Source organism: Zalophus californianus, chromosome 14 (genome assembly GCF_009762305.2).
Source record: "Zalophus californianus isolate mZalCal1 chromosome 14, mZalCal1.pri.v2, whole genome shotgun sequence".
NCBI classification, from domain to species: domain Eukaryota; kingdom Metazoa; phylum Chordata; class Mammalia; order Carnivora; family Otariidae; genus Zalophus; species Zalophus californianus.
The window spans coordinates 7,209,015-7,224,585 of NC_045608.1; the positions used below are offsets into that span (position 1 = coordinate 7,209,015).

Sequence of the window (15,571 nt, forward strand, 5' to 3'; positions counted from 1 at the left end):
TCAGGGTGTTGAGCTGCAAAATTTGAAATTGGCTGAGGCTTCCGAGTTGCTGATTGTGGTGGTTTTCAAAATCTCTCTTTAGGGAGGAGTGCTTGACCAGAGCCCAAGAACTCACTGTTCTGCCTGAGTGAAAGTATTTTAAGGAGCATGTCATCCTCTTTTACCTTCATAATAGCTTCCCCAGGACCGTTGTGCTGTCTCTGTCTGTTCTGTTCTTACATATCTGACCCTTTCACCTTAGGATGTTGGGCCAGGGTGAAGAGTAGGCACAGCATAACGAGGCCCCGCGGCAGCTTCTGCCCTTCGCCTGTCCCCACCTTTCTCAAATTCTCTGGACCTGTAAATAGTCTTTCTCAGCTGAGGTTAGAGGGGACTCAGCTGTTCACTTCCATCTAAGGCAGTAGCAAGAGCCAGTAAATCTGCTTGTAACTTACAGGCTCTCTATGGTGAGGGTCTAATAGTGAAGCAAGTGGCTTCAAACCTGACCCTGAATCAACCACTTGTCCTGGCACACACACTGCCACCATCATGGCAGGGATGGTCATGGTGAAGGGAGAAAGGAGGCTGGGAATGTTGTATTAATAGTCAGAGTTGGCAGTCACTGCCTTCCAGGACACAGTATTTCTTTCTCTGTTAATCAGTCTTCTCAAAACCACATAATGTACCTTTGACATTTTTAAACACACCTTGTACCATTTTGGAGCCTTTTAAGAACCATGGGGAATCTGCAAATGGAGCCTAATGCGGCAACTGTCTTGGTATGATTTCTGTTCATTCTGATTATCTTGAACAGAAAAACTGATGTGGCTGTGTTAGTCCTCGGGCCACCTTAACAAATGATCACAAACTGGAGGGCTTAAAACAACAGAATGTGTTCTCTCAGTTCGGAGGCCAGAAGTCAAAAAGCAATGTGTCGGCAGGGTTGGTTCCTTACCGGAGGCCCTGAGGGCGCACTCATCTCATGCCTGTCCCCAAGCTTTTGGTGGCTGTCGGCCATCCTTGGTTCTTGGACACATCCCTGCAGTCTCTGCCTGCATCTTCTTGCGCCTCCTTGGTGAGTTCTCTTCCTCTAGTAAGACTCTTGTCATTGGATTTAAGGCCCACCCAGGTAATCCAGGATGATCTCATCTCAAGATCCTTAACTGAATTACATCTGCAAAGACTCTTTTTCCAAATAAGGTCATATTCACAGGTTCTGGATGGATGTATCTTTGTTGGGGTGGGGGCAGTGGGCACCATTCAGCCCACTTCTGGGACCATAGCAGGCTCCTCTGTCATCCCTGGCCAGATGTTTTTGCTAATGCTTGTCATTGCTTGTAGGAGAAATAGGGCGGCAGAGTAACATGGTGCATCATTATCCAAGCTCTGCTAGCAGAGAAAAGGGCAAAAACATAATTATTTGACAGAGTCAATAAATAGCATTTTTCTCTTTGATTGAATTATTCTTTTTTTAAGTGTAAAATCTGGAAATCTTTCCCCATATTCCAGAATCCCAAAGCATTTCTCCTCTTCTTTTCTTTTTTAATTTTTAACTTTTAAAATTAGTTTCAGAGGTAGAATTTAGTGATTCATCAGTCGCAAATAACACTCAGTGTTCATTAAGAGAATAAGACAAAATCCTGTTTTGCCTGAGCCCCAAAGTTGTAGATTCATACCTGGTCTTGAGTAAATCAGAAGGATATTGTGTTTCTACGGACAGAACAAAAAAATTTTTTTTTCTTCGGCACTTCCCAGATACAGCTTTTTCTTACAGAGTTTGAACCTTGCTCTAGTCTCACGGTATATGTGAGTATGTGGTTTTATATTGAGCATTGCATAATTCTGTGAACTTAAAAAAGTACACGGTTAATACAGGCTTGTGGTCATAGAACTTCAGCAATTTAGAAATGAATGAAGTAAAAACTGAAAGCTCCCTTCTTCTCCCGCCATTAAGTTTGGGGCACATTTTTTGGAACCCCCTTATGTGGACTGTGTGGATTTTAGGCACTGTACCGAGCTGGTAATATTAGGTAAAGAGAAGTGAATGTATTGCTAGGCTCAGCTGCTTGTTTTTAGGGGTAATAAATTGCTTCTAAATGCATCTCAGCAGCATCTTCCTGTTTTTATCTAGTTTCCTAGGTTCAGTGTGGAGACAGTTTGTCATCATGTATGAGGAAAAGTTTAGCTTGTGAAAGCTGCTTTAATAATAGGTGTTATTTCTACTGTCTTCCTCCCATAGATTCTAAATTCTGTTTATATTTTTCTCTTGCAGATTTAACCCAGAGACTGACTTCACCATAGAAACACCCACAGTTGTATCAATGGTTGGGGCAAGATAGTGGCAACAGGCAAAGGAAAAATAGCCCCGACATACTGAGGACAATGAGTATGCTAAAACCAAGTGGGCTTAAGGCCCCTACCAAGATCCTAAAGCCTGGAAGCACAGCCTTGAAGACACCTGCTGCTGGTAAGGTGTTATGATTTATATCTAAATTAGAATCCTATTTGAAAACTTTAAAAAGACAGCCTTAAACAACTTCATATTTTTGAAAATATTTGAAGAAGCTTTAATTAAAAGACATGGAATTTTAGGGGCACCTGGGTGGCACAGTTGATTAGGCATTCGACTCTTGGTTTCGGCTCAGGTCATGATCTCAGGGTCCTGAGATCCAGGCCCGTGTAGGGCTGTGTACTCAGTGGGGAGTCTGTCTGTCCCTCTCCCCTGCCCCTCCCCCTGCTCACTCTCTCTTGCTCTCTCTTTAAAATAATTAAATAAATCTTTTTTAAAAATACAGAATTTTATACCTAAAAATATTTTTCTAAGATCTATTTATTTAAGGGGGTTGGGGGGAGAGGCATAGGGGGAGAGAGAATCCTGTGGCAGACTCCCCACTGAGTGCGGACCCCCACCCCCAACACAGGGCTTGATCCCAGGACCCTGAGATCATGACCTGAGCGAAAATCAAGAGTTGGCTGCTCAACTGACTGAGCCACCCAGGCGCCTCCTATATCTAAAAATCTTAATGAAGAGCTCTTAGTTAATTTAGTGCAAGGTGCTAAAATAGTTGTCAAGTAACTTCAGTATTTAATCCTTACAATGTTATGATATTTTTTCTCTGTGTCTTCCTAACTCATCTGGACCTTTCTCTTTGGGGTTTAGGGATGTGTAGAGAAAACAAAGACGAGTCTGGCTTAAAGATTTGATGATACTAAGCAATCAGAACTTGGCCATTGGTTTCAAGGGAGCAGGGAGTACGATGGCTCGAGTCTAGCTCATGCAGGAAGCCGTCCTCACTTCATAGATGAACCTGTGGCCTTGATGATCTTCAGCAGTCTCTTCCCCTCTGCTCTCTGTCTCCTCCTTCACCGTTTCAGTTTACAGCCCAGAATGACCACTTAACGGTCTTAAATAAGAGAGTCAGGAGAGGGCATCTGATGCTTGCTTTTCTGGTCTTTTCATGTGGTTTATATGCTGTTAGATAGGTTATCAGCCATTCCAGATAGGTGTCCACCACAAAATATTAAATCCAACTTCAGATTTTTCCATAAAACCTCATTGATCTTCTGTGATGGCAGGGATCTTTGTCATTTTTTTTTTCACTGCCCAAATTTACCTACATACCTAGAACATTGCCTGGATCATAACAGGAGCTCATTAAACATTTGTTGATTGAATGAAGATCCCAAATTATTTACATTTTGTGTATCAGGATAAAACCGGGGTCTTATCAGGGAGACCATAAAACATCTTAGAGGAGAGGAAAGCTTTACTGAGGTGTCTCCTATTCTCCTTCTCTTCAAAATCCTTCCTGTCTTTAGGACCCCTTCAGATGTCGTCCCTTCCTTGCACCCTCCCATGGTCACACTCACGCCCCGCATTTTAGAATTGTCTTTTTCACTTTTAGCATTTTTTACGCACACCCCTTAGGATGTAAAGTCCTTGAGTGCAGGGGATCATGAGAAATTCGACTTGGTTTCCTCAACAGTATACTTGCCACACATTACGTGTGTGTTTTTTTTTTTTTTTGAGAATGAAACAGCTTATAAACACTAAAAGTTAGATGCTTAAAAGGAAATCGTTGCCCGTTTGAGCACTTTTATGAAGATTGTTTGTTGGAAACTCACGCTTGCAGCACCCTGTCAGGAAGAATTGTTCATGTACAAAGCTGGAATAGATTCTAAAAAACTGACTGGGCTGGTCTGTCTTTGGCAGATTATTATCTGTTTGATTTGAGAGCATTTATTGTCTTCTAAAAAACAAAAAACAGAACTAAAAAACCCTCCACAAATCGAAACGCCAGTCTCTCCTTCTAGGTAGGGTAAAGGGATGTTCAGTGCGCCTTGTAGGTTGGCCAGACCACTCTGTTTCCCTTTCTACCCGTAGTTCACGCTTTCTGTTGATCAGGCCTCAGGCCAGATGTTACCTCCTCCAGGAGGCCTTCCCTGACTGCTCTGCCTGAAGGCACTGTCTCCTCCACAGCACTTACATCACCTGAAATTACCTGGTGTGTCTCTTGACTGTGTCCACACCTCTAGGCTCTGGGCTCTAAAAGGGCATGGACTATGCTGTCTTGATTTGTCCACTAGTGAGAACAATGCCTGGGACTACTGCCAGAGTGGTAGAAACTCATAGAAAGGGGGAGCATGAATCAATACATTATTTCATTTAATAAAACTCTTAAGGTAGATACTACTTTCCCCTTACACATGAAGAAATTGAACTCAGAGAGGTCATGTAACATCTAAGATCACAATATGCCTAATAAGGGGGTCCCTGGGTGGCTCAGTCGGTTAAGCATCTGCCTTCAGCTCAGGTCATGATCCCAGGGTCCTGGGATCGAGCCCCACATCAGGCTCCCTACTCAGCGGGAAGCCTGCTTCTCCCTCCCCCACTCCCCCTGCTTGTGTTCCCTCTCTCACTATGTCTGTCTCTGTCAATAAATAAAATCTTTAAAACAAAACAATATGCCTAATAAATGGTAGAGTGCTTAAGAATGTGGGCTCTTTGCCAGTTCATACCAAATATTTAATAAATGCTGGTTGAATGCTTGAGTTTCTGGTGTAAATATCACATTTCTGGCAAAATATAACTTCTGCTTTTACCGCAAGGTAGAGATTGCCCCTTCCTCGCAGGGAGTTGGGCCAGGTGCTATCTTTTCCCCCTTGTTGCGATTTTTATCACCAAAGGAATAGGGTTTATTTGGTGGTCTTGGAGTGAGATGGCAGGGCTGTAGCACTGAATCGCCTCCTCCTCCAAGCCTGATTGCGAATCTCTGGTTCCAAGGTCCTGGACTTGTCAGCCTTCCCTGACTACTCCCACGTGGGAATAGAGCCCGGCTCCGGGGGATCTGAAAGGTGTTTGCTCCTGATGTGCACGGTGGGGGGTGGAGGAAAGAATGAAATCAGACCTGTGTTATGAACTCTGGGAAAAGGACTTTTTTCCCCCCTTGCTTTGACTTTTTCCAGTCTTAATTGCCAGTAAGAATTAAATCCTACTGGCTCACTGAGCTTCGACAGCATTGAAAATGGTAGTCTTGGGCTGAGTCCTTTTTTTTTTTTTTTAAGTTTTATTGATTTAAGTGATCTCTACATCCAACGTGGGGCTCGAACTCATGACCCTGAGATCAAGAGTTGTGTGCTCTTCCCACTGAGCCAGCCAGGTGCCCTGATGGGTCAAGTACTTTTGGCCTCCTTGCTTTAAAAAAAAAAAAAAGCGCCGACAGAAAGACAGATGGACAGAATACCTTAAAAGAGCTGCGACTGCTTCTGTTGCTTCGGGCTTTCTCCAGTTTATTTTCTTTTAAGTTAGGAGTTGTCGGCTTGAAAATGAAATTGAGTCTTTTCTGATCCTTTCTTCTGTTTGCAGTTGTAGCTCCAGTAGAAAAAACAACATCCAGTGAGAAAGCATCAAACACGCCATCCTCTGAGGCACAAGAGGAATTTGTGGATGACTTTCGAGTCGGGGAGAGAGTTTGGGTGAATGGGAATAAGCCTGGATTCATCCAGTTTCTGGGAGAAACCCAGTTTGCACCAGGCCAGTGGGCCGGGATTGTTTTAGATGAACCCATAGGCAAGAATGATGGTTCGGTGGCAGGAGTTCGGTATTTCCAGTGTGAGCCTCTAAAGGGCATATTCACGCGCCCTTCGAAGCTGACAAGGAAGGTGCAGGTGGAAGATGAAGCTAACGGCCTGCAGACAACGCCTGCTTCGAGAGCGACTTCGCCTCTGTCCACCTCCACAGCCAGCATGATGACCCCCTCCCTAGCAGCCCCTTCAAATATCCCCCATAAATCATCCCAGCCAACAGCAAAGGAACCTTCAGCTACGTCTCAGATCAGCAACCTTACAAAAACTGCCAGTGAATCTATCTCCAACCTCTCAGAGGCCGGTTCCATCAAGAAAGGAGAAAGAGAGCTCAAAATTGGAGACAGAGTATTGGTGAGTCCAGAAACCTTTGGAGGTCATTGTGTTGAACTGATGAATGGTTGAAATGCACACTACAGGCTTGGAGTCTGTTCTAGAGGGATCACTCATTTATAGAGAAATTAGTCAGCTTTTCTAGTGTTCGGTTTATGTGTGACCATGGAACAAATTAGAAACTGGCTATGTCTTTTGAGCATAGTATGAGCATAAGTTTGCAGCAATCGGTTCTGATTCTACCAGTTTAGCCAAAGGAATATTGAGTTTATTACTCATAACTATTACTTGACAAAACAAGCTCAGAAGTGGACTTGGATGTGTTTATAAAAGTTTTTTCCCCCCTGGTTTGTAATTTTTGCTGTAAGGATGGTGTGTGGGTATACATAAGATCCTGCTTCCTTAGGTGTCTTGAAAAGCTCAGATATCATAGGATGTTATTTCCGAATTTCTGTGCCTTTGAAATGATCTCCAGTTTATTTTCCTTTAAGGTTAGGAGTTGTCTGCTTGAGATCTAGGAAGAGGAAGAAAGTGTATAGTAGTTGCTATTTACTAAGAAGCAAGAAACACAATGTATAAGGTCTATGCTGTACATTCTAGAACCCCTGAATTTACACTAGTGATTTTGTTCTTTGGTTTATTTTTTTTTTTAAAGATTATTTGAGAGAGAGAGAGAGCACGAGCAGAGGGAGAAGCAGGCTCCCCACTGAGCAAGGAGCCGTTATGGGGCTTAATCCTAGGACCCTGGGATCATGACCTGAGCTGAAGGCAGACGCTTAACCAACTGAGCCACCCAGGCGCCCCAGTTTGTTTTTTGTTTTAAACAAGAGGCCAGTGTTGCAGAGCTAAAAACACAAGCTGAGCCCCAGCTCTGCCTTTGTGACCTCAGCAAGTTCTTTAACTTCCGAGCTTCCTCATCTGTAAGAATGAGACGAGAATAGTACTAACCCCCCAGCATCATTGAAAGGATTACATTAGATAATGCATATAAAATTCTTTTTTTTTTAAAGATTTTATTTATTTATTTGAGAGAGAGAGAGAACGAGAGATAGAAAGCACGAGAGGGAAGAGGGTCAGAGGGAGAAGCAGACTCCCTGCTGAGCAGGAAGCCCGATGTGGGACTCGATCCCGGGACTCCAGGATCATGACCTGAGCCGAAGGCAGTCGCTTAACCAACTGAGCCACCCAGGCGCCCAATGCATATAAAATTCTTAGCAGTGCCTGGGATACAGCAAACACCCAAGCAATGGTAGCTCTTTCTCCCCCGGATGAAAAGTTGAAGCTTTACCGTTTCACTCTTCCCACACTTCAGTCAGTTCAGTGTAGGGCCTGAAGTTGGTCGGCAGTCTCTGACCCGGTGCCTTTCCTTGTATCTGTTCAGCAGCTGTACAGTTCCACCAGGCCTGGCAGCTTCCAGGAATGCCTCGGGAGGAGAAGAGCTGTTAGTGTACCGTGTGTCTCATGGAATGTTTCCACAGTGTTCTGGAGCAGCCCTGGGAAGCTGAGGAGGAGACGGAGGCTCGGAGGGGTGGGGTCGCTAGTCCAAGGGCTCCCAACCCAAAGAGGGGTGGACCTGTAATTTAAATTGTGGTCTTTTTACTCTAGTGCCTATTGTGGAGAGCTGATGATTGATAGTATAATTGTAAAATTGGAAGTGTTTTTTGTGACTTTGTTGTCTTATGGTTAAGAAAGCTTAAGCCCAGAGAAATGAAGTGACTACCTAATCATATAGTGAGTTCTCAATAGATTTTAGAGTTAGAACCCAGGACTTCTGCCTCCCAGGCCCATAGCGCCTCCATGAATCGGGGAGGCCTCACATATCTGTGGGGGCCCACTAACACCTCTTTTTTTTTTCAAGAGAACAAATCTACACCTTTATTTACTCTTCATTAAATCCTTGAGGGGTACAGCATCACACGGATTCTGTGGCCAATGGCTTTAGCAGGAAGGTTGCTTTGGAATTCGGCATGAACCATGCCACTGTTTCCATGAGCACGAGTTACTTTTCCCCAGATTACTCTGGTTTTGTTTGGTTTGCCACCAGGAGTCACTGTGTTGTTCTTTGCTTTGTACACATAAGCACATCTCTTGCCTAGGTAGAATTCTGTTTCATCTCGAGCATAAACACCTTCGATTTTAAGAAGAGCTGTGTGCTCCCTCTGGTTCCGGAGACCCCGCTTATAGCCAGCAAAAATGGCCTTGGACCACAGCCTTCCAGACGTTATTTGGCGTTACAGGAGTCCTGTTCCCAGCAGGCCTCCGCAGACTCCAGGATGGCGGAAAAAGCCCACTAACACCTCTTACCTTCAAGGGGTTCCTTCTGGATCCCTTAGTTTCAAGGTCAGTTACAATCATCGTGAATTTCAAAGGTTGATGCATCAGAACTTAAAGCATTTTTAAGGTAGCATTTCTGTGTGATGGAGCTCAACCTCTATCTTGTTTAGCTGATGTTCACTTGCTGTACCAGTTTTGAATTTGGTACAGCTGCTCTTTTGTGGCAACAAAGGCTTTTTGATGTCCCCCCCCCCGCCTTTTTTAAGGATCTTTTTATTTTTAAGTAATCTGTACGCCGATCATGGGACTTGAACTCACTACCCCGAGATCGAGAGTCGTGATGCTTACTTTTTTTTTCTTCTTTGCTGTATAGATATTGCTGCCATGAACGCCTCTGAAATTTTTTTCTGTGTGTGTCTTACTTTTGTAGGATAACTTCATAGAGGTGGAATTACTAGGTTAAAGGGCATAGACAGGTTTAAGGCTTATGGCCCATACTTACCGAGTGAGCTTTGGTTAAATCAGAAACTTAAGACCTTAGCACAGGACTGCTTTGTAGATTAGATTGCAGATTGAATGCAATGCCATCCTAAGTGCTTATCTGTAAACAACCTCTTTCCCGTTTGAGAAAGCACAGAGCACACTTTCAAAACAAGAAGCTCTCCCTTTCCACCCGCCAGTGTGACAAATAGTTGATTGAAATACTGGTACAGTGGCATACTGCTTGGCTGCTAAGAAACCGAAATGACAACTGACAACCAAAGGCTTCCAGGAGGCTGTCAGGATTAAAGTAGACCTGAAGGATAGGAATTGGCCTGGCAGCAGGAAGTGTGGTGGTGGGGAGAGGGAGCCTTCTAGCTGAGGGAAGTAGACTCCCTGAGATGGAAAGACATTGGCATGTTTGGGGAAAAGGCCAGTTGTCCTTCTCCAGATGCAGTGTATGTGTGGTAGGAGGTGAGACTAGTTAATGATGTCCACAGGGACAAGTGCCAGGGGGCTCATGAGGACAGGCTGTTCTCATTAAGAACGAGGGTGAGGTTGGATCTGTAGCTTGGGAAGACCCCTCTGGCTACTTTGTAAGAATGGATGGGAGGTGGCTAAGAACGTGTTGGGCGTGACCATTCTTTGAAGAGGGTGGAAGTTGGAGGAGAGCACAGATGTCAGCCTGATGCTGGAGAAGTGTTGGGTCTTGGGAGGATTTTGTTTATTTTCTTTTTTTCAAGATGGCAGGGTCTGGGGTATTTATCTGACTAAACTGAGCTAGACTTAAGGAATAGGTTAAAGATACAGTAGAGAGGGCGCCTGGGTGGCTCAGTTGGTTAAGCGACTGCCCTCGGCTCAGGTCACGATCCCAGAGTCCCGAGATCGAGTCCCACATCGGGCTCCCTGCTCGGTGGGGAGTCTGCTTCTCCCTCTGACCCTCTTCCCTCTCATGCTCTCTCTCTCTCATTCTCTCTCTCTCAAATAAATAAATAAAATCTTAAAAAAAAAAAAAGATACAGTAGAGAGGGAGGATCAGTGATGGATGAGGTGCCTGGAAAGAAGTGGCACCCCAGCACACCCAGGGGTATCGCTGGGCCTTTGATTAAGAGAGGGAGACTTCCTCCAGTTTTATAGGAAGAAAGGAGGAGAATCTGCAGATGCCGGTTGGATTGTAGAGGTTTGAATGGTGTGTTTCTAGGAAAATTTTAATGACATATTCAAAACTAGGATACTTGGAACAGAATTTCATTTGAATCTATGAGAATCTGAAGTCCTCTGAGTGTGTTACTGGAAGCAATAAAATGAATTACTGCCTTTGGTTAGTATTTCTAGGAGAAATTACAGGAGTACCTTAGAACCACAGCATTTTAGAGCTGGAAAGAATCTTTTGAGATCACCAAATGCCTCTTTTTGCTTATAATACTGAAGCCCGGAGAAGAAATACCACTTGCCTCAGGTTGTCTAAGTGTGTGATAAATGTGTTATGTCTCACTGCGTCCTCTTCTCCCAGCTCTGTTGTTTGATTTTCCTTTATCTGCTGCTTTGTTTAACAGAAATCTTTGATTTAGAAATATGAAACGTTTTTACTTCAAGATTAATTTATTAAGGAAATTGGGTTTAGAAATCTAAAATATTTGATTTGGAATTTTCCTAATTAAAGAAAAATGCTATTGATTACCAAAATCCCAGTGAAACTAAGATCATTAGGTCCCTGTTGTGTGAGGTTTGGTCTAGAATTTTCCCAGTGCAGAGAAGGCAGGAGGTGAGCTTGCCTTCTCCAAACCCTTGCCCTGTGTAACTTCGCTTCTTCCTCCCATTGCAGGAAGAGCAAGAAAGTGGGTTTCTGCATTGGGTGTGATGTGGAGCCAAATGACCTGTATAAGATCCCAGTAGGAGCTCCGGAGCTATGACCGAATTGGGCACGTGTGACTCAGGAAGGCAGTTAGGGCTTGTAGAAGCTCCCCCTTGTCACCTCTCCCCTGCACCTCATGCTCACAGTCACCAGTGGGATGAATTAGCCATGGAGTAAGTTATGCTGGGTTTGGTTTAATATCAGGAGGCTCGGGGAGGGGCCTCAGAGCTGCTTGTAACAAACCCATCTGCGTCCTTCCCGTCACTCTCTGGCCTCTCTGTGCTCCCATTTGTCCTCATGAATACTGCATGGGTCTCACTGAAGATTGCTTTCTGCTGCCGTTTGCTGGACTCCCAGAGACACACCTCTTTGCAGACTGCGAATCTCTGGGTAACTAATTGCCCAGAATTTTTTTGAGATGGTCTCGCTGTGGTTTTTTGGGTATATTTGATATTTTAAGGAGGTGATGTCAGGTTCTTGAGAAAGGTGACCGACTTCCAGCTGTTGTGTTTCAACATGGGTTGTCTCCATGTCTGAGACTGTATGTTCTATGCTGAATTCTTAGCTTATGACCGTATATGAGGAGGCTTTTCAGCATTTTATTTTTAAAACGACAAGCTTTATTTTCTTACGAGCTACTCCCAGAGCTCTTACACGAAGAATATTGCAGTGTAGGTCTGTAGGTCTTACGGATACTGTGAAAGAGGAAAAAAAAAGTCTTCCTGAGAATTAAAAAAGATCTTTATTCATAAGGTTTGTTTTGTGTGTACTTGAACCTTAAATAACTACAGTTCATCCAGTGTATACTTCTTCATGTGTGTCTCTTGATTTGTTCAATGTTATGTTTGTGAGATTTATCTGTAACTTATTTAAAACATGCACGTAGTAGGGTCATTTAGTGTAAACACCACAATATACTTCTGTAGATTCGAGGTGTTTTTATGCTAGTAAATACAACTCTTTATTTATTTATTTTTTTAAGATTTTATTTATTTGACAGAGACATAGCGAGAGAGGGAACACAAGCAGGGGGAGTGAGAAAGGGAGAAGCAGGCTTCCTGCCGAGCAGGGAGCCTGATGTGGGGTTCGATCCCAGGACCCTGGGATCATGACCTGAGCTGAAGGCAGATGTTTAACGACTGAGCCACCCAGGCGCCCCTACAACTCTGTTTAAAATAATAAGTTACTGTTTGGTATCACACTCTTTGGAAGTACTGCACCTAATTTAATCATAGACATTAGATTGCTCCTATTGTTTTCCGCAGAAATGAAATTTCTGCCTAGAGGAAGATATAAACATTTAAACTTGTAATATACAGCCAAATTATGGTCCAGATACCCATTACCATTTTATGTTTACACAAACAACATACAAATATACCCTTTCTAATAAGTTGATTTCATCTGTTTTTCTCAGTCTTCTTACCAGTGACTTAGAACCCCCAAATCTGTGAGTCTGGTGGTGACATTGCCCTTACATTGGGCAAATTTGTGCATCATCTGGGCGGTTCTTGAGCTCCGGGAGCGCTGTTATTTACTATGACCTCTCTGTACCTTGATTGATGGGATAGTAGCTGTGAGCAGAAAAGATCTGTTATTTTTTGTGCCTCAAGATTGAGAAGACTCCAGATGTTCGCGTCATGTTAAAAATTCTCTTTGGAGACCTTGTCTGAATATGGAGATCTTTTCCAGCATGATAGATTTTGCTCAGGGAAATGCAGATCGCCTCACAGTTCTGGTGAGAAGCTGGATCCGGCTGCGGCCCCCACTTTGCTCGCGGCCAGGGTCAGTAGTCACATCTTAGCAGGTCGTGGCGGGTGCGAACACCGCTCTCCCTGCTCGCTGCTCTCGGTTGTGAGAGGGCAGAGTAAGTGTGCTTTTACTTCTGAGGCTTGGGAATTCATTAAGCCATCCATCCGCCCATCAGATTTCATGTCTGCGGTTTCAGCCTCCCCCTTCCTCTCTCCAACCCTGGTGTCCTGCACAGCCTCAGGCAGGCCGGCATCTCCTTCCCCTGGACTGTCACACCGCTGCCACGCCATGTCTACGCTGTCCCTGCCACTAGTCCATCTCTCCCGAGGTCTGTCCTCCACACTGTGACAGAGTGGTGCGCCTAAAATGTAGATCTGTTGATGCTGGCTCCACATAAAACCATTGGCACCACACTGGTGGTTTTGTTTTTGCAATGTTGGGAGAGTTTTCTCCAGCGGTCAGTCCCTGGGCCTGGCTAATTAATTAGTATGACATTAGGTTCTTTTTGCAAACGTAGGATACCTTACAGATATCAAAGCTGGTATCTCTCCAGCCTTGAGAACTTTGTGTAGGCTCCTGGGGCTCAGGAATTTCTGGTCGAGGACGCAGATCACCCTGTCCTGCTGTGGGATTCAGAGGGAGGAAAGATTGACTACTGCCCGAGCCTGAGTCTAATGTTGAAAAGCCTGTTACTAGATCACATCTTCTCACTCATAGTATTGCTTTCATGAAATCTTTAAGCAGAATTACCAGAATGTCTTAGAGCCCATCTAAGGGCCCAGGAGTTTGGGCAAAGAATATATTTTTTTAAGATTTTATTTATTCATTCATGAGAGAGAGGGAGAGAGAGAGAGAGAGACGAGAGATCGGGAGGCAGAGGCAAAGGGAGAAGCAGACACCCCGCAGAGCAGGGAGCCCGATGTGGGACTTGGATCCCAGCTCAATCCCAGGATCACAACCTGAGACAAAGGCAGATGCTTAACCGACTGAGCCACCCAGGCAGCCTTCTATGTTTGTTAGTTTGTTTATTTGAGTGAGAGTGAGAGAGCAAGAGAGAGAAGGAGTGGGCTAGGGGCAGAGGGTGAGGGAGAAGCAGACTCCCTGCTGAGCAGGGAGCCCAGTGCGGGGCTCGATCCCGGGACTCCAGGATCATGACCTGAGCCGAAAGCAGACACCTAACCACCTGAGCCACCCAGGCGCCCCTGTATTTTGTTTTTAAACAGCTTTATGGAGGCATAATATATGTATCCATTGTAAGTGTACAGTTTAGTGATTTTTTTTTAAAGATTTTATTTATTTGAGAGAGAGAGAGAGAGAGAGCAAGAACAGGGTGGGGGCAGAGGGAGAGAGAGAAGCAGGCTCCCTCCTGAGCAGGGAGCCCAAGGTGGGGCTTGATCCCAGGACCCTGGGATCATGACCTGAGCCAAAGGCCGACTGTTAACTGACTGAGCCATCCACGCACCCCAATGACTTTTAATAAATGTATAGAGTTATGCAGTCACTACAATCCAGTTTTAGAATATTTCTATCACCCCAAGAAGTTCCCTCTTACATTTGGCAAGTCATTTCCACTCCCACTTCCAGCCCCAGGCAATCACTGATCTGTCTTCTGTCGTACGCCTTTCCTGGACATTTTGTATAAATGCTCTCATATAGCAGAGTTTTTTGTGTGTCTGGCCTTTTCCACATAAATTATGTTTTAAGGCTCACCATGTTGTAGTTCATTGCTTCTCATGGCTAAAATATTGTTTTACGGATATACCACATTTTATCCATTCACTATTTGTTTACTTAAATTTTTGTTAAAGGAATTCATGCTCCTAGTTCAAAATGTCCTGATTTGGGTACTTTTAAGTTTGTATGAAAAAGTTAGTAGTTCTGTGCCCACGCTCTGATGTAACAGATTTTTTTTTTAAGATTTTGTCAGAGAGAGGGAGTGAGCACAAAGCAGGGGGGGAGCGACAGGCAGAGGGAGAAACAGGCTCCCCGCTGAGCAGGGAGCCCAATGTGGGACTCGATCCCGGGACCGTGAGATCATGACCTGAGCCGAAGGCAGACGCTTAACCACCTGAGCCACTCAGGCATCCCTTGATGTAACAGATTAATTCCCCACTCCACACCCCCTCTTTTTTTAAACTTCCTGGGAAGGGAGGATGAATTTCAAGAGTTAACAGGCAAGTCAAGCATACCTTTTTCTTCTTTTAACCATTGTCTTCGTAATTATGTCTTCTTTTCTTTGCCTGTTCTCAGGCAAGGTAGAGTTTATGAGAGAGTATCTGTTCTACATCAACTGCACTTGTGTTAATTCTCTAAGGGGGGTTATTTACTGCCATCTGTTATAGATTGGGAAACTCAAACTGATGGCATAAAGGGAGTAAAGAAACCACGACGTTTATTTAGCCTAGAGAACCTGTAACAGCTGTATTTAACACCCTCCAGTCCATTCAGTAAATATGCTGAGTGTCTACTCTGTGCCAGGCTGTGTTCTTGGTGCTATAGATTTGGCAGTGACCAAAACCAACACACTGCTATCTAATAGGGCTTCCCATCGCGTTCAGATGAAACTCTGAATTCCTTCCCTCTTGGGGAAGCCCGCATGCTCTGGACCCTGCCCGCCCTCTCGGAGCTCCTCTCCCTCCACATGTCTCCCTGCCTCACTCCACTCAGCTACACTGGCTTCCATGCTGTTTCCTAAACCCCAGACTCAGCTGCACCTTGGGATTGGCTGTTTCTTCTGCTTGGAATGTTCTGCCCCTATGTCTTTGCATGATTGGCGCCTTATAGTCATTCGAGCCTTGGCTCAAACGTCACCTC

General features: G+C 44.5%; 2 protein-coding genes across 18 annotated transcripts in view; one reads left to right on the plus strand and one right to left on the minus strand.

Moving 5' to 3' along the window:
- CLIP1 (CAP-Gly domain containing linker protein 1) overlaps window positions 1-15,571 on the plus strand; it is a 118,434-nt gene that overhangs the window by 30,469 nt on the left and 72,394 nt on the right. For all 17 annotated transcript variants that reach the window (XM_027577351.1, XM_027577358.1, XM_027577359.1 and 14 more), the window contains exons 2-3: window positions 2,252-2,446; window positions 5,846-6,417. In XM_027577351.1, coding sequence (XP_027433152.1) covers window positions 2,362-2,446; window positions 5,846-6,417 — 657 coding nt within the window. In that variant the 5' untranslated portion in view covers window positions 2,252-2,361. The remainder of the gene's footprint in view (window positions 1-2,251; window positions 2,447-5,845; window positions 6,418-15,571) is intronic.
- On the minus strand, window positions 8,016-8,627 carry LOC113912518 (60S ribosomal protein L35a-like; the record flags this gene model as incomplete). The annotated part of the gene is made up of 1 exon (XM_035723895.1): window positions 8,016-8,627. A coding segment is annotated over one exon (342 nt), but the record flags the coding sequence as incomplete, so codon positions are not given.